Below are 20220 nucleotides of genomic sequence, written 5' to 3' on the forward strand. Positions count from 1 at the left end.
GTAACATTATTGAAGTATACTATTATTATTGACATAGTTCTCTTTACATAACAGTTTTATTAACACTACAGTATATTAACATGATGTATCATCGTGAAACTCGAGATCATGAACTTGAATTGTAGACTCTTAAGAATTTATTTTGCATAAATATTAAAAACTAACGTGCTTGATAGTTTTAAGTACTTGTTTTGATAATGACCTAACTTTTATTTTAATTATATATATATATATATATATATATATGATTTTCACTTTATTAAATTACACTCGTTGTTACTGCATTAGCATATACATATATGTCCGTAAATATCTGTTTGAAATTGAAAATCATTGGTAGTGTAAATTTTAGGGGCATAAACAAGGACTACTCTTTTCTTTCAACTTTATTGTGGAAAATTTTAAATACAGTTGTCGTTCTTTTAAAGAAAAATCTCAACCAAGTAATCCTTCTAACACGTTATTTTTCACCTTTCACCAGAAAGATACATATTTTTTTTTTATTTATATACGTGTTCTGTCAATGTTTGAAGTCTTTTTCTTGTATTAATCTAGTGGACAGAAACATAAGTAAAATATACAGTATGTGAATATTTTCAGCTTGGTTTAAGTCCATTAATTCACCTTAAGTAAATGAAAGTTCTCCTACTGCACCGAAATAAATATTCTATGATATCCACTATCTTCTGCCACACAATTACGGCATGTAATAGATTATTATGCTTTGATGTAAAGCCACGTTAAAAGAACTTATTGCATGCTTGAAGCCTACTACTCATATCATGGTATAACAATTCCAACATCTAAAAGCCCACACAACCTATATATATAATGCTCTCTTTCTCCATTCCTCTTCATCCCTTACCTATTCACTTCTCTCTAGTATTCACATTTCAACAACTTTAGCCATGGCTTTCTCCTCCTCCAATTTACTTGTCCTTGCCTGCTCCTTCTGCATATTCTTGTCTTTGGCTTTTGGACGCGATTTCTCCATTGTGGGCTACTCATCCGAGGACTTAAAGTCCATGGATAAGCTCATTGAGCTCTTTGAATCATGGATGTCTAGACACGGCAAGATTTACGAGGGCATTGAGGAGAAGCTGCTAAGGTTCGAGATTTTCAAGGACAACTTAAAGCACATAGATGAGAGAAACAACGTGATCAGCAACTACTGGCTTGGGTTGAATGAGTTTGCTGATTTGAGCCACCAAGAGTTTAAGAACAAATATCTGGGGCTTAAGGTTGACTACTCTAGAAGGAGAGAATCCCCAGAAGAGTTCTCTTACAAAGATATTGAATTGCCAAAGTCAGTGGACTGGAGAAAGAAAGGTGCTGTAACCCAAGTCAAGAACCAAGGGTCATGTGGTAAGTATCGTAATTATTATTCATGGTCTTACTCAATAAATTATTATATTGTTTGAGATTCTAGCTAATTTCTATGGGATACAATATTAATCCGTGTCAAACAGAGATTAACAGCTCCATATGAAATCATCTAGCCATTAATGAGATGGTTACCATGTTGATTGTTGCAGGCAGCTGCTGGGCATTTTCCACTGTTGCAGCGGTTGAAGGAATAAACCAAATTGTGACGGGAAATTTAACATCATTGTCTGAGCAAGAATTGATTGACTGTGACAGAACTTACAACAGCGGTTGCAATGGGGGTCTCATGGACTATGCATTCTCTTTTATAGTAGAAAACGGTGGACTCCACAAGGAGGAAGACTATCCTTACATTATGGAGGAAGGTACTTGCGAGATGACAAAGGTAAGCTAAACAAAATTCAAGTCTAACATCTCTATCAGATAGATCCAGTCCAATATAACATAACATATATAAGCTAAACTTCTTTCACCTGTTCCATCGCCAGGAGGAAACTGAAGTTGTCACGATTAGCGGGTACCATGACGTGCCTCAAAACAATGAACAGAGCCTATTGAAGGCTCTTGCGAACCAACCCCTCAGTGTGGCCATAGAGGCTTCAAGCAGAGACTTCCAATTTTACAGTGGGGTACGTTAAATTATAAACTAAGTGTTATTGTTGTGGCAAATATGGCTATTTTGTATATAGAAGAAACTAATTTTAATACAGTGTGCTTAATTGATTGCTATATTCAGGGTGTTTTCGATGGACATTGCGGAAGTGACTTAGATCACGGAGTGGCAGCTGTTGGATACGGAACTTCGAAAGGCGTGGATTATATCACAGTGAAAAATTCATGGGGATCTAAGTGGGGAGAGAAAGGGTACGTAAGGATGAGGAGAAACATCGGAAAGCCCGAGGGAATCTGTGGAATCTATAAGATGGCTTCTTATCCTACCAAGAAGAAATAGATAAAAAATATCCATTCTTCTCTCTCAATTTGTTTCCTTCTACTACTCCATTCTCACTGTCTGCTTATTTCAGCTTGTCCATAGAAACAATCAAACAATGTAACCTTTTCTATGGGATAATAAAATGATTGACTCTTAACATTATATTCCCTTGAGCCAATGTGGCCTTTTCCATATTAATGCGGCTTTTCATTATTCCATTTTGGATGAAAAGTTTCTACAAATATCTGCAGTTAAAGGTGTAAATGAAGTTTAACTCTATTAGGTCATGTCATAGATAGATTATACTATTACAAATGCCCTATCGATCTAACAAAATGAGGGCCCCTTTGTTAACATTCATTACATTAGAAAATCTTAAATTTGAAATAATATCAGCTTTTAAAGATGTAAACATATTTCAAATGATTTCGAACAAATTTTGTGAAATGAAAAAGAACTGTACTTTCAAAAAATATACATTTTTTTTTATAATTTTCCAAAACAAATATTCTTTACACAACTTCAAATTGCCCATTTTTTAAAGCTTAAACAAACGGCCTTAGTTTTTAATGATGTTATGCAGGAAAATGTTTGTCAATCATGACTAATGTAAACAGAATAGAAAAAAGTATAAAATAAACAATATAACAGCCTAGTGAAAGACGAAGATAGGGTGAAAGACTAACTAGATTAAGTATTATTACCACCAAACAACTAGGGCGGAGGAGAAAGTTTGGGCACATGGACCGACAATAAATTACAACAAACAGATGAGAAAATCCCCGCCATCTAATCATGATCCTACCCACGATTCTAGAACACAACTACATCCTGCCAGAACCTCTTGAATCACCCAAGTGCACATACACTAATATATGTCGCAATATCTAACCAAATTAAGCTACGAGACCACATGCTTTATCCCTCAAATGCTAATCCTCCAACTAATATTACACAATTAATGTAACAGGCGCACTTCAAAGCTTAAAGCATTGAAGATACACAAAAGTAATACCATCACAAGTGAGTAGAACTTGATGTGACACTACAGAAAACAGTGATGAGAGAAGAGTCAAGTTTTACTTCCAGGGCATGCCTGAAAAGCCTGGCGTTGGGGTGGTGCTGTTGATATTGTTGATGCAGTCTCCTGTGCTTTGGTTTAGTGGGCTCCCACTTCCGACCCCACCTGAAGACTCACTGAGAGTGCCCCTTGATGGTGAGCTGCTTTGGCCAACAGCTGTGGAAACCTTTTCTGGGGCAGATACATTTCTCATCCGCTTTGCAGACTTGGAGTGCTTGCCATCGGAAACAAAACTAGCCAAAACAATCTGCAAAATTATACACCACATTTAGAGGCCAAACAATCTGACAAACACACGCAAAGCTAAGTGTCTAGATGTTATCGTGGGGTTTAACATGCACTTAAAGATGAAGGAGAATGAGCTTTTTATAGACTTGTGGACAGTTTTTCTTCTTTAAATAATTTTTAATGAAACATACACAAATCAATAAAGAAAATGCACCTGAACAGGGGAGGCAGCCACCAAAAGACCTGCCACTCCGCCCCCCAAGACGCGGCCATCTGGCCCTGACAAGGACACACTCAGGCCCCCGGCCCTTTCGCCGTGAGCACCATTTTCAGTAAGAAATAAAGAACCACCAAGTGATAAGATCTCAAATCGCCCCTGAAAACCAGAAAAAAAATATATATAAAAAACAAGAGCAGGTCTACTTTTCCACTATGGGCATGCAACTAGCTTATTGTGACATGATCATAAATTTTTCTAAACAATGGCCAGGCATTCCCGGCATTAACGAAACAAATTTTTAAAATCAAATTTCATACATAAAAAAACTATGAAATAAATAGCAATCACGGGAGTAGGAAAACAAATACAATTAATAAAATAACAGAACATTTAGAGTAACAAAATAATTGACAGATAAACCTAGCGGCTAGTATATATAATTTTGGCTCGAAGAAGAACCTCATAAGTCACAGTTCCACCAGACGAGGCAGGCTGTCTAAGTGTCACATTAGATATGGATCCATTTGCACTTAAGATGCAAACATTTCTTGAACCACTCTGGGAAATTGACATAATTCTTGCTGACAAATCCTGAATATCAAAATATACATTAAAAAAACAATATTAGGTCCCAGCAGAATCCAATCAGAAATGCTCGGGGATTACCACCCGTTTTATTCTCCCAAAAAGACAATAAATAATTAAGAAGTCATAAATAACATTGTTACATAATACTCTTAACACAGGAATAATTCAATATTTTCAACATCAAAATAAAAAAAGTAGCAAATCACAATAATAAATGTGATAGTACACTAGAGCTAAATAAAATAAAACTACATAGATGACTAAATCATATATAAATTCACATCAACATAAGTTCTTAATATGAAAATGAAGTAGGGTAAAAATTACATTCAAACTCGTTAAGCCGCTTCTCGACTCAAGAGTTTATTTAAGTTTTACTATAATTTTAGAGAGTTTATCCGAGTTCATTAAAAAAAGAATTAGTAACTTAATTAGCTTTCTCTGCCTGGATGATAAACTCTAAAAATTTAATAATTAAACTCAGTGTTTCACCAACTTGCATCATATACATAATTCATTTCTTCCTTTTGAAGATCAAATTGTCATTGGGTGTCTTGTACAAGTAATAACACTTCCAATATAAATCTTCCATTTATGTGATCCATACAAAGTTACAAAATAGCTAATCTAAGTTAGCAATAAAGTTCCCAAAAGAAGCAAGAGAAAAAAAGTATTGATCACAATATCAACATTCATCAAAGTAAATCAAATTACAGCTATGATTAAAATATAGGTGTACTAATGAGAGGCATGGAACTCAAGTTATTGAACAAATACATACACAAAGAAAACAAAATTATCTAGAAAAATAAAAGACCACACAAACGAAAATAATTGAGTTCACGCATTTCAGATAGCATTTTGAAAGATTAAGCAGATACCTCTCCAGCTTTCACGGTAATGACATGCGGAGTAAAGAAAACTCCTGGCCCTGCACAAATATTCCATCAGAGGATACCATCCCAGAACCGAACCAGCACATTTTTTCAAAATAATATTAAATATAAATTAGAAAGCAGCAATCTAAAATAGTAAGTGTATATCCAATATACCATTGGACACCAGAAAATAAGAGATCGCACATTCAGGAAAAACAAGAATAAAATGCACTGAACAAATGGGAACAACAGCACATGACATACGGGCAAAAGAGTAATTTTGAAAATCAGGGAACCGATAACCCTGTGGAATAATAGATCCAACCTATATATAGATAAATAAATAATAAACAAATATAATAATAACAAGTACCCCTCCATAGACACACACACCCCGAAGGTGAGGGAAGCAAAAACTAAGAAAATAAAAAAACAATAAGACATGTCCTTGAAAACAAAACAAGTAAAAAAAAAAACACGCTGTGGTGGGAAGGTTTATACAGTTTTCAAAGAAAAATAAAACAGTAAAGCTTCCTCTATAAAACAACATACAAGAAGATAAGTGAGAGGAAGATTGAAGAGAAAGGAAAAAGCAGTTACCATAGAACTTTGAGCTTTTCTTATTCTTGTTAACAGAACCACGAGGTCTGCCCCTGCGCTTCCCAGTACCAGTACCGGCTGAGGCAGAATCAGAGAGAGGAGCCGCCGGGAATGCCCCACCGGAATGGCCAACAGGCACCGCGGAGCCACCGGAAGGAGGTGTGGTGTTCAAGCTCAAGGCCATGCCACCATCAGGCCCGTATTTCCTGGGCCTTCCCCTCTTTCTCTTGAGTGACTCAGTGGAGTTACCCATCATGGCCTGGGGATGGGCCTGGCCCAGGCCCAAGCCCGGAGGCACAGCCCCTGGAGAGGATTCTCCGCCGTTGATGTTGATGGTAGGTGCGGCGAAAACATCGGCCTCGTCAGCAGCAGCATAGTCCATACGCATGTTTTGATGAAGTTGAGGTTGTTGTTGTGGTTGTTGCGGTTGGGATTGAGGGTTGTGCGGGTTGTGAGGGTTGTGCATCCCAATCGTGAATTGCTCCCTGGTTACCATGTCAGATCCGGACATGCTCATGTTTAGGTCTCAGTGCAGATTGAAGAGCTGCAATTTGAACATTTGTTTGAACTGAGGTTAATATAACCCCTAGGGTGATCCTATTATGGTATGCCTTATCATAACTGCTAACTTCATAAATCCTAACCTCTCTCTCTCTCTACACCCTCAATACAATACAATCATCATCTTTTTTCTACTTTCATAGTACATCTACACAATTCAAATTCAAATTTCAAAATCCACTAAATGTTCCTCATAAATGAACCCCATACACTGCTGCTCTTCTCATAAATCAAAGAATGAGATTCAGTTTTGATAAGCTTATCCTGTTCATACACTGCTGCTCTTCTTCACATCTGTCCATTTTCTCCCTCTCTCTCTCAACTTTATATTTAACATCCTATAAGAAAATTAAATCAAATAGGTTTTTACTTAAATTAAAATTATTTATAAAAATTTTACAAATTATTTTTAATAGAACTTTTTCCTTAGAAGTACTTAGAAAACAAATTTGTTTAAAGATGTAATTAAAATTCACAAAGTTGTTATATATTTATATAGTTTTATTATTCTTCACTAATTTTACTAGAATTAATGTTAATATTTCTGAAAAATGGAATTTGCAAAGTGAGTTGACAAAACCAGAAGTTAATATTTCTGAAAAATATTATACTCAAATATAGTATATTATAAATATATTTAAAAATATAAATAATTAAATAATTATAATACTTAATATAATTTTTATTATATATAATATTTTTTATAGCAAAATTTAATAGTATATTGAATAATTAAATACATTTTCCTGTGTAAATAATATTAGAATAATTTCATTTATCACTATTTTATCAATGGCTAATAAATTATTATTGATGGGTAATTAATAATAATGTATTATATTATTAAATGTTTTCATATTGGTAACTATAATTATACCCAAAAAACTGGTAAATATAATACCTATTATACTGTTTATATATGTATATAAGATATTTTTATTTAAAATACCTAATACCAATATTATATAATATAATTAAAAAATTACTGTATAAATAATACTAAACAGATATAAATTACTAATATTTTATTTATAAAATAAATATTAGTATTTAATAGTCCATAAGTATTAATATTATATATTATTAAATACTTTTCAAGTAACAATGATTAATATTAATATTTATTTGCATAAGAAAAAGAATACTGATTTAATAGTTAATAAATTATGTTATTGATTTAATAATACTGATTCTAAATAATCTATCTATCTATGGTTATAAGTTAAAGAAATTTCATTTTTTTTAATATAAAATTAAAATTTTAATGTTAATATTTATTTCAATTCACGTCTAATACTTCACAAGATAGATTGTGAAATAATAGTAATCATAATATTATGATGATAACTTGTTTACAATCAAAACAAATAGTTATTATAATGAAAGCATATTATACATATTGATAAAGATTATTATTTTAAATTCACAACAAAATTATAAAAATAAAATAAAAATTATAACATTCTTATAAAATAAATTTTAATATAAAATCATAATGACATAATTAATAGGATATTAAAAATATAACATTTTATTTATTTTAACAGACATGTTCATAATTTTTTAATACTTTCATGTTATTTAAAAATGTGCTAACTTATAAATATTTAAATTTATTTAAAAAATATTAATTACATAATTATTATGCATGCATAAGTAAATATTTTAAATATTAAAACTGAAAACATTTAATGCTTTTATATATAATTATAAAAACAAATTTAAACGGATAGGTAAACACAGTTTGTAGTCATCAATAAAGAATTCGTTTTCTAACTGTTTTTTTTTAGAAAACATATTTTTCTAATTTTTCTTTATTACAATTTAAAATCACAACACCCTAATTCGAATAAATAATCCTCTGTTGGATATATTTTATAATTAACTCTAATACTCCTAACAGTATATAGAACTCATATGAAGGGTAATTACCAATGTAAAAAAAAATTATTAAATAATAATAACAAAAAAGTATTAAAGATATAAATAGTATATCCAAAAAATATATTTACACATTTCTGTTTTATATTTTATAATATATATTATTTTAAAAATATAACTGAAATTAATATAATTATTAAATTTTAGTGTATTAAAAAATAAAGTAGTATATAACTTTTTTAACATAATGTCTGTAATTTCAGTAATAATTAATAAAATAATTTATATCTATTAATGAATATGTGAAGTCCCGTCTGCATGTTATTCTCTAAAATTTAAAATAAAAACAATATATGATTAACATTTTTTAAATGTTACAGAGTAATCAATTTTGATGTTAGACTTATATTATCATGTTATAATTATATTATTGTTTGGATTCAAATTTATTTAGATAATATGATGAAGATTAATCATCGCATTCAATATATTTTATATTTTGGAATTGTCCTAGTTTTGTCTTTAAAACATAATTTGTGGGTTAAGGAATAAAATGTATTTAGAGTGTCATTGATCACAACTCTTAATTGATGTGAGATGCGGACGTATTTTCTTTGTCTGTTCTGATACACTCAATACTCTCACATCATAGTATATAAGTGGGTGTAAACCTTACCTTATAAACCAGTTTTATAACCATTTAAATTCTATTATAACGAGAGTTTGTTAGACTCATTATAATCCACTATCGAGAAGTTATCGGATTACCCATAAATATACAGTCTCACGTAGGAGTTGTCACTCTCGGTATGAGGGGTGTGTTGAAGATTCCTAGAAATTAGGTCATTTCTTAGCTCTCGACAACGAACAATACATGGAGTGCGGTGATTGATTCTAACCATGCTACCTCATACGAGTTGATGTGAAAACAATTACTCATTAATATTTTTACCAAGTAATGTTATATATATTTAATTATTTTGACATTTATGAAAAAAAAATTCAATCATAGTATGTTGTAGAGATATAATTAAATTTTTGTAATGAGTTAATATAAATGAATTATAGTAATATATTTTTTAAGTGAAATATATATTATAGTAATGTTAACATAAAGAATTACAGTCAATTATATAGGTAATAGTATATATGCTATATTAATGTTTATAACTTCTTTGACAAAACTTTATATTCAATTATAATATGCTATAAAGATATGATTAAATATTTTACTGCATAAATAATTTTGAAATAATATTAACTATTTTAAAACGAATTGTACAGGTCGGACACCGGATGAATGAGTCAAATGACATTTACAATATAACAAATACATAATAAAGAAGTAGTTGTAATTGGCATTGAATGAGTCAAAGACATACTTCAAGATACACGCCCATGATATCAGGAAGCCACTACACACGTTCTGAGGACCACTACACACGTCTGGGTGAACTGATTACATAACCCACACAAGTGGGGGCCTAAGTCAACCTATAAATAGAATTTCTAAAGGGGGAAAATGTACGTTTTTCATATCATAAGAGAACATACCAAAATACTAGCACTGACTTGAGTGTCGGAGTGCAATCGCAGGTAACCCCGACCGGCGGAGCACATACAGCAAAAGGAAGATCCTCAAAGAACTAAGAGATCATCGACACGCCAGCGAATTGTGTACCGGTGGACAAACATTACCTAGACCCCATCATCCATACAAGTACAATTGGCGCCCACCGTGGGGCACAAGGTGATTTTTCAACCTTTCAAACACGAAGATCTCAGTCAACAACGATGGTATCTACAAGGAACAACACGAATAACGATGGCATGGCGGAAGAACAAATCGTGATGATCCAGGCCCTCCAAGCCCAGATGGAGGAACTACGACAGAAGGGAGTAGCGGATCAACTGCGTCACGAAGAGGATCGGCGTAGGCAAGAAGAAGAGTGGCGCCGACAGGCAGATGAGGTGGCTCATTTGAAAGAACAAAATAGAAAACTATTGCAGCAGCTTGGAGAATCTGTTAGGGAGGAACAATCCCACACGTCCAGACCACCAACTCATCCAACTCACCAGGTCCATCAGACACACCATACCTTTCCTACACATCCAACCCATCAAAGTGTTGAATCAAGTGTGTTCAAGCTTTGAAGAATCCAAATCCTTTGTGTTTGATGGAAGGCTGGAGGTGCTTGCTGTTGCTGGTGTGCTTTAGAATAGGATATGGGGTAGATTATATTTGTAATCCACTCTTTGTTGAATCTAAAGCTTAAGTGTTTTCAAATCTTTTAAGTTTAAAGTGTTTTTCAAACTAAGTGAAAAACAACCTGTTGTTTTGTCGAAACAACCGATTGTTTTATACTTAGGTGTTTTTGAAAAAGTTTGAAAACTGTTTTGGATGGTTTACTTGCTATCAAATCCAAACAACCGATTGATTCGCTATTTCAATCGATTGTTTGTTTGGAATCCTAACAGAAAACAGTTTTGTTTGTTAAAAGAGCTTTAATTGATTTCATAACTGAATACGCTCCTGCTTTAAATGTTTTGACCAAGATTTGAATAAAATAAATAGTTTGTTAATGTTTTATAACAAACAACAATAAAAGAAAAACATATTTGAGTTTTTCAAAGAGTTTTTTAATCTTTTTGAGTTTGAACTTGAGCTTTGGTTATTCAAGAGAGAAGTGGAATAGGATTACTCTGTATTGATTTCAGTTGATTCTGTAACAGTGTAATTCGTTCTGTAATTTGTGTACATTCTGGTGTTGTAAAGCCAAGAAGGGTTGTGTGCTCTTGAGGTTGTCAAGATCAACATTCTTGGTGGTGTATGTGCTGAGCCAAAGGAAGTGTGTGTCTTGAGGGGATCAAGGTCACTTCTTTGGTGGTGTGTGTATGTAATTTGGATTTGATTACCTAGTGGATTCCACAGTGGTTTTTGGGAAGCTGGATGTAGCTCTTGGGTTAAGAGTGAACCAGTATAAACTGTTTGTGCATTTCTCTCTTCCTTAAACTCTTTAATTTCAGGTGTTTCAATCAACAAACCACCTTTATTCTGTGGTTTGAATTATAAGTATTGGGAAGCTAGAATGAAAATCTTTGTTGAATCCATTTTGATCAAGGAATTTGGGATTCAATCAAAAATGGCCCTTTCATTCCAAAGCTTAAAAATAATGGATCTTTTATTAAAAAACCTTGGTCCCAATGAACCAATGAAGAATGTAAGATGGCCAAGCTTGATTGTATTGCCCAAAACATAATAGCTTCTACACTGGATTCTAATGAATTTTTCAGGATATCAGAATGCAAATCTGCCAAAGAAATGTGGGACACACTCAAAGCTACTCATGGAAACATCACTGAATCAAAGGAAGTAAAGACAAGAAGTCAAGCAAGAAGGAAAAGGAGGCAAAATCGGAAAAGCCTCAAACTCTGCTTCATGGCCAAAAAGGAAGATGATTCAAGCAGTGCAAGTTCCTCTAATTCTTCAAAATGCTGAAAATTACAGTCAGTTGCTTCAAGCTTTTCAAGAAACACATGAAGACGCTAATCGATTGGCCCTCTTGAACAACCGGTTAAAGGGAATGAACAACTGGCTTGAAAACAGAGTCAAAACACTAGAAGAAGAATTGGAAAATTCAAAAACAGATTTTGAAAACCTTGAAATCGTTTATAAAAACTCTTCTTGCAAGTGTGACACTCTTATTTGTGAAAATTGTGAAAATCTTGAAAAGAAAATGCATTATCTTGTTAAAATTGTGGATAAGCTTTCAAAAGGTCAATCCAACTTTGAGAATGTCTTGGCATCTCAAAACTGTGTTTTTGGAAAAGCAGAATTAGGTTTTAATCCACAGAACAAGCAAGATAAATTTTCAAAGTCATTTTCGAAACTGCTAGAAAAACAACTGATTGATCTGTCGAAACAACCGGTTGTTACATGTTTTTATTGCATGAAAAGAGACCATTCTGTCAGATTCTGTAAAATCAGGAAATATGCAGTTCCTAGAGGTTTTATGAAGTGGATTCCCAAATGTTGTAAAACTTCAAATGATGAATGTAAACCAAATGGACCCACATTCATAAGGGGACCAAATCTTTGTACTTGAAATTCTATTTTGTAGGAAACCTTGAAGGAAAGCATGCAGCAATGGTATCTGGACAGTGGGTGCTCAAAGCACATTACTGGGGATAAATCAAAGTTTCTAAGCATCTTCTTTAAGCAAGAAGGTCATGTAACCTATAGAGACAACAACAAGGGAAGGATTCTTGGAAGAGGATCCATAGGAGACAAAGATATCTTGATCATCCATGATGTTCTTTATGTAGAAGGCTTAAAGCACAACTTGCTAAGCATTAGCCAACTGTGTGACAAAGGATATCAAGTGATCTTCAAGACAAACACATGTGAAATCTGTCTTCCCAACTCAAAAGAGGTAATGTTGATTGGTAAGAGAATCAACAATGTTTATCTCTTGGATATCTCTTCTCCTTGTTCTATTGGTTGCCTTCTTTCTAAGCATGATGAGTCTTGGCTATGGCATAGAAGAATTGCTCACATTCACATGAATCACTTAAACAAATTAATATCTAAAGATCTTGTGATTGGGTTGCCCAAGCTCAAGTTTGAGAAGGATCACATTTGTGAAGCTTGCCAAAAGGGCAAACAAGTGAAAAATTCTTTTAAAATAAAAAAATGTTGTTTCTTCCTTAAAACCCCTTGAGCTACTTCACATGGATCTATTTGGACCTTCAAGAACCATGAGCCTTGGTGGCAACTATTATGCTCTTGTTATTGTGGATGATTTTTCTAGGTTCACTTGGACTCTCTTCTTGGAATCAAAGAGTGATGCCTTCTCTGCCTTCAAGAAGCTTGCTAGAAGGTTGCAAAACACAAAGAACAACAACATTGGCTCAATAAGAAGTGATCATGGTGGGGAATTTCAAATGAGAAATTCAGAAAATTCTTTGAAAAGATGGGAATTCTGCACAATTTCTCAGCTCCAAGAACTCCACAACAGAATGGTGTAGTGGAAAGGAAGAATAGATCCCTTGAAGAATTAGCAAGAACAATGCTAAGTGAATCTTCTCTACCCAAGTACTTTTGGGTTGATTTTGTTAACACCTCTTGCTATGTGATGAATAGAGTGCTAATAAGGCCAATCTTGAAGAAGACTCCTATGAACTCTTCAAAGGAAGGAAACCAAACATCAATCACCTTAGAGTTTTTAGTTGCAGTTGTTTTGTTCTAAACAATGGAAAGGAAAACCTAGGGAAATTTGATGAAAAAGTTGATCATGGAATCTTTATTGGCTATTCCCTAAATAGTCATGCATATAGGATCTACAACAAAAGGCTAATGATTGTAGAAGAGTCTGTTCATGTGGTCTTTGATGAAGTGGATCGCAAGAGCATTCAAATCTCAAAGAACAGTGTTGAAGAGGATGAGCAGAACATCAGTTTGGAGAAGTTGGACTTCTGTGCAGAAAAACAACCGGTTGATTGCTCGAAACAACCGATTGAAATTCTGCAGCAGAGTGAGTTGCCCAAAGAATGGAGGATTCCTATAGATCTGTCAGTGGAGAACATCATTAGGCAGATAAAGGAGGGTGTTTCTACACGTAGCTCTATCTCAAACTTTTGCAGGCACATTGCTTTTGTCTCTCAAATTGAACCAAAGTCAATTGAGGAAGTTCTCAAGGATGAAAAGTGGGTTGAAGCTATGCATGAAGAGCGGAATCAGTTTGCAAGAAATGAGGTATGGTTTCTTGTCCCTAAAACAATTGAGATGAACATCATTGGATCGAAAAGGGTCTTCAGAAACAAACTGGATGAGGATGGTATGATCACAAGGAACAAGGCAAGGCTAGTGGCCAAAGGCTACAATCAAGAGGAGGGAATTGACTATGGGGAAACCTTTGCTCCTGTTGCAAGATTGGAAGTTGTGAGGTTGCTGCTAGCTTTTGCATGTGTGAGTGGATTTAAAATCTTTCAAATGGATGTCAAGAGTGCTTTTCTCAATGGCTACATCAATGAGGAAGTGTATGTGGATCAACCACCTGGCTTTGAAGATCATCAACACCCTAATCATGTCTTCAAGCTGAAAAAGGCTTTGTATGGGTTGAAGCAAGCTCCAAGGCAGTGGTATGAAAGACTTATCAACTTCCTTCTATCACATGGTTATGAAAGAGGAATGATTGACAAGACTCTCTTCATCAAGAAGTCAAATTCTGAAATTATCCTTGTGCAAATCTATGTTGATGACATCATCTTTGGTGCTACACAAGATAGTTTGTGTGAAGAATTTGTGGCAGCTATGAAAGGTGAGTTTGAAATGTCTATGATGGGAGAACTTTCTTTCTTTCTTGGATTGCAGGTCAAGCAAACAAAGGATGGAATCTTTTTATGTCAATCAAAGTATTGTAAAGAAATTCTCAAGAAATTTGAAATGGAAAGTTGCAAGGAAGCAAGCACACCTATGCCCTCAAGTTGCTATATGGATGCAAATGCTGCTGGAAAAGGGGTAGATCAAACAAAATATAGAGGTTTGATTGGCTCTTTGCTCTATCTCACAGCAAGTAGACCGGATATAATGTTTACGGTATGTCTTTGTGCACGATATCAAGAAAATCCAAAGGAATCCCACTTCAAAGCTGCAAAAAGGATTCTGAAATATCTCAAAGGAACAACAAATGTTGGTCTATGGTATCCTTCTCACTCTCCTATACATTTAATTGGTTATTCAGATTCTGATTTTGCAGGATGTAAGCTGGACAGAAAAAGCACAAGTGGCACTTGCCATCTTCTTGGTTCAAGTCTCATCTCATGGCATAGTAAGAAGCAAGCTTGTGTGGCTCTCTCTACTGCAGAGGTTGAATACAAATTCTCTGGCTTAAACAACAACTTGCAGACTTTGGATTAAAGATTAGCAAGGTTCCCTTGATGTGTGACAACATAAGTGCCATCAATCTTACCAAAAATCATATTCAGCACTCAAGAACTAAGCACATTGAGATTCACCATCATTTCATAAGGGATCATGTGAACAATGGAGACTGTGAAGTGAAGTTCATTGAGACAAAACTGCAACTAGCTGATATCTTCTCAAAAACACTACCAAAAGAAAGCTTCTTCTTTTTGAGAAATGAGTTAGGCATTCTTGACTCTCAAAATCTTTCCTAAAACTATCTTATAACTGTTATAGTCTATTTGTGAAGACAAATAGGGGGAGAATTGATTGGTTCTTGTGTATCTTTCTCTGACAAAGTGTTTTAAATCTGCTAAAATCTCTGATATCATAATTGTTTTTGCTTCTGCTGACAAAAACAACCGATTGTTTCGTGCAAACAACCGATTGTTTGTCTGATATATTGTTTTCAAAATGTGAAAAACTAACCAGCTGCTGTAGGAAACACTGGATTGTGTATATGTTGTTTTTGTAGGAAATGCTTTAGATTCAACCAAGTACAACACAAGCAACCAGGTATTTGTCTTCATCAAATAGGGGGAGATTGTTGAATCAAGTGTGTTCAAGCTTTGAAGAATCCAAATCCTTTGTGTTTGATGGAAGGCTAGAGGTACTTATTGTTGCTGGTGTGCTTTAGAATAGGATATGGGGTAGATTATATTTGTAATCCACTCTTTGTTGAATCTAAATCTTAAGTGTTTTCAAATCTTTTAAGTTTAAAGTGTTTTTCAAACTAAGTGAAAAAAAACCTGTTTTTTTGTCGAAACAACCGATTGTTTTATACTTAGGTGTTTTTGAAAAAGTTTGAAAATTGTTTTGGATGGTTGACTTGCTGTCAAACCCAAACAACCGATTGATTCGCTATTTCAACCGATTGTTTGTTTAGAATCCTAACAGAAAATAGTTTTGTTTGTTCAAAGAGCTTTAATTGATTTCATAACTGAATACTCTCCTGCTTTCAATGCTTTGACCAAGATTTGAATAAAATAAATAGTTTGTTAATGTTTTATAACAAACAACAATAAAAGAAAAACATATTTGAGTTTTTCAAAGAGTTTTTTAATCTTTTTGAGTTTGAACTTGAGCTTTGGTTATTCAAGAGAGAAGTGGAATAGGATTACTCTGTATTGATTTCAGTTGATTCTGTAACAGTGTAATTCGTTCTGTAATTTGTGTACATTTTGGTATTGTAAAGCCAAGAAGGGTTGTGTGCTCTTGAGGTTGTCAAGATCAACATTCTTGGTGGTGTATGTGCTGAGCCAAAGGAAGTGTGTGTCTTGAGGGGATCAAGGTCACTTCTTTGGTGGTGTGTGTATGTAATCTGGATTTGATTACCTAGTGGATTCCCCAGTGGTTTCTGGGAAACTGGATGTAGCTCTTGGGTTAAGAGTGAACCAGTATAAACTGTTTGTGCATTTCTCTCTTCCTTAAACTCTTTAATTTCAGTTGTTGTTATATTACTGGTATAAACAACCGATTGTTTGTACGAAACAATCGATTGTTTTTATGTTGCTTTTCTGTTTTGAGCTTTGTTCTTGGCAAACTGAATTTCTAAATCTGGTTTCTTGCAAAGAATTTCATTCTATCTTAAAAAGTTTGCGAAAACCACCCTTTAAACCATTCACCCCCCTCTAGTTTAAAGACATACATTCTAACACAAAGTTCCAAAAATGTTGCTCTCGACAATGAAGAAAACCCGAAAGGCCACCCTTTCACATACGACATAATTGTTGCGCCACTCCCTGATAAATGGAGAGATTTAACTATGACCCTATACGATGGTTTTTCAGACCCAGACGAATACCTGAACATCTTTAGAACCTAAATGACTTTGTACACGATCAATCAGACGGTATGGTGCAAAGACTTCCCGATATCTCTTCCGGAAGGCCCATTAGAATGGTTTACTAAACTTTCTGCTAATTCTGTGTCGAATTTCAAAGTCCTAGAAACGAAATTCACCACCCAGTATTCACAGAGTAGACCCCATCGCACCTCGTCCATCTGTCTCCTCAATGTAAAACAAGAAAAAGGAGAATCCCTGAGAACCTTTATGGACAAATTCAGCAAAGTCTGTATGGGAATTAGGAACGTGAATCCAGAGATAGCGATGCATCATCTGTTCTCGGCCATACTCCTAGGCCGATTCACGGAGAGCCTTATAAAATGTCCACCATACAATATGGATGACTTGAGAACGAGAGCCACCAAATTCATGCAAATAGAAGAACACATTGATTATCACAGGATAACGCAGGCAGGAGCTTCTGTAAAAAGAAAGGGAGGAAAATAAAGGCATACGTCCCCCATGACGGGGACCGACTGATACTGTCCAAACCGAGGTCCTCGTTTCCACAACTACACCCTTCTGATAGTACCTAGAGGAAAAGTGTTGGACGAAGCCTTACAAGCTGAACTTATCCCGACACTCAAACAGGCGCAGACACGATGCAATGCCGATACGGCCAAACGTTCCTGTATCACCGCAATTATGGCCACACGACCGAAGGCTTCCAAGTGTTAAAAGATAAAATAGAAGAAATCGTCCAAGCTGATGGCCTAGTTTCGCTGGCGTACCAGTTCAAGAAGTTAATTATATCGCGGGCGGCTTCGCAGGTGGTGGATGCTCCACCTCTGCAAGGAAGAAACATATAAGGGCAATTTAGTCCGTCCATTCAACTTCGATACATGAACGTCCACACATACCTCCAATTACCTTTACTGATGACGACTTCACCACAATTGATCCAGCCCAAGATGACCCCATGGTCATCACGGTGGACATAGACAAATTTGCAATAGCGAAGGTCCTGTTGGACCAGGGTAACTCGATCGACATTCTATATTGGAAAACCTTTAAGAAGATGCGCATTTCGGAAGCAGAGATACAACCTTATGATGAATATATAGTTGGATTTTCAGGAGAACGTGTGGACACCAAGGGATACATTGATCTATTCACCACTTTCAGTGATGATTCTCTCAAGAATACCATAAACATCTAATACCTATTGGTTAATGCCAACACCTCTTACAACATACTGCTCAGACATCCTTCTATCAACAGGTTAAAAGCTATTGTTTCTACCCCTCATTTGGCCATGGAGTTTCCTTCCGTCAATGGAGACATTGCAATAGTGCATGTTGATCAAAAGACTACACGGGAGTGCTATGTAGCTAGCCTAAAAGTTGAGCCGACTAGACGGTTGTACACTACAACGAACGACCGATCCCCCACCAGTAGAGGACGGTCACCAGAGAGGCGTTTTAGGGGTCGAAACTCCAGGAGGCACTTGGTTGCCCTTGTAGACCTAGATCCACGACTGTATGACCCTCGGATGGAGGCCGGAGAAGATCTTTAACCCATATTCCTCCGCGACGATGACCGTAAGACGTATATAAGAACATCCCTAAAGACAGACGATCGAGAGTGATAAGTGCGACATTGGTCAAGAATGCAGATCTTTTTGCTTGGACCACCGCGAACATGCCCGGGGTAAACCCCAATGTTATTACTCATCGTTTGTCCGTATATAAAGAGGCTAGACCGATAGCCCAGAAGAAAAGAAAACTAGGCGAGGAGAGGCATAAGGCCGCCCGAGAAGAAACTGATAAATTAGTACAAGCCGGTTTCATCCAGAAAGCCCACTATACCACGTGGTTAGCTAACGTGCTAATGGTTAAGAAGTCTAATGGTAATTGGCGAATGTGCATAGACTACACGGACCTCAACAAGGCATGCCCAAAGGACTTTTATCCCCTGCTGATTATCGATCGAGTGGTCGACGGAGCAGCTGGACATCAGATTCTCATCTTTCTTGATGCGTACTCGGGCTACAATCAAATCCAGATGCACCCACGGATAGAGAGAAAACAGTTTTTATGACAAACTCCAACAACTTCTATTATGAGGTTATTTTGTTCGGCCTCAAGAACGCCAGAGCCACTTATCAACGTTTGATGGACTATGTTTTCCACGACATGATTGGAAGACACGTCAAAGTGTATGTTGACGATATTGTTGTTAAATCTGACTCATTCGAGCAACATGTCTTAGATCTGAAAGAAGATTTTCAAGCTCTACGCAAGTATCGCATGCGCTTAAATCCAGACAAGTGCGCGTTTAGTGTAGGAGGAAAATTCTTGGGTTTTATGCTCACCCATCGAGGCATAGAAGCAAACCCCGAAAATTGCAAGACTATCGCAGAGATGCGGAGTCCCAGCAGCATTAAGGAAATCCAAAGGTTAGTTGGACGACTTACCTCTCTGTCTTGATTTGTGCCAAAACTTGCAGAATGAACGAGACCCATCATCCAATTGTTAAAAAAGGCATCCATGTTTGAGTGGATCGCTGAGTGTGAACAATTTTTTCTCCAGTTGAAAGCATTTTTGGCATCCTCGACAGTTATCCAAAAGTCGAACGCACGTGAGCCTATCATTGTTTATCTCGCTGTTTCAAACGAAGTAGTAATTCCGGACCTAGTATAGGAGATAGAGACAGAAGAAAGGCCAGTGTACTTTGTTAGCAAAGTACTCCACGACGCAGAAGTGAAATATCAAACGATTGAAAAGGTCGCGTTGGCCTTAATCATAACCGCATGACGATTGCGGATGTACTTTCAGAATCACCAGGTCATAGTTAAGACTAACTATCCTATTATGAATATTCTAACTAAGCCAAATTTAGCATAACGAATAATAGGATGGGCAATTGAATTATCAGAATTTCATATTTAGTACCAACCCAAGGGTGCGATCAAATCCCAAGCCCTTGCCGACTTTGCAGCTGAACTTGCTCCACAACCAGATGAAAAAGAGCATTCTCGGTGGATATTATACGTTGACGGTTCTTCGAACAACAGGTCATGCGGAGCAAGAGTGGTATTGGAAGGACCGGGT

The 20220-nt window shown here is 35.5% G+C and overlaps 2 protein-coding genes across 2 annotated transcripts; one reads left to right on the forward strand and one right to left on the reverse strand.

The window, feature by feature from the left end:
• The first annotated feature begins 843 nt into the window (after positions 1–843).
• On the forward strand, positions 844–2482 carry LOC137822029 (cysteine protease XCP2-like). The gene is made up of 4 exons (XM_068626909.1): positions 844–1365; positions 1536–1771; positions 1875–2015; positions 2123–2482. Exons 1-4 carry the CDS (start codon positions 909–911, stop codon positions 2336–2338), a joined length of 1050 nt encoding a protein of 349 aa, XP_068483010.1. The 5' UTR covers positions 844–908; the 3' UTR covers positions 2339–2482.
• A 507-nt stretch (positions 2483–2989) lies between these two features.
• On the reverse strand, positions 2990–6818 carry LOC137820905 (AT-hook motif nuclear-localized protein 10). The gene is made up of 5 exons (XM_068625233.1): positions 5916–6818; positions 5319–5368; positions 4309–4440; positions 3844–4005; positions 2990–3648 (listed from the first exon to the last, which is right to left on the reverse strand). The coding sequence occupies exons 1-5, from the start codon at positions 6430–6432 to the stop codon at positions 3400–3402; spliced, it is 1110 nt and encodes a 369-aa protein (XP_068481334.1). The 5' UTR covers positions 6433–6818; the 3' UTR covers positions 2990–3399.
• Positions 6819–20220: the final 13402 nt, after the last annotated feature.

The sequence above is a fragment of the Phaseolus vulgaris genome, chromosome 9 (assembly GCF_000499845.2).
Source record: "Phaseolus vulgaris cultivar G19833 chromosome 9, P. vulgaris v2.0, whole genome shotgun sequence".
NCBI lineage: Eukaryota > Viridiplantae > Streptophyta > Magnoliopsida > Fabales > Fabaceae > Phaseolus > Phaseolus vulgaris.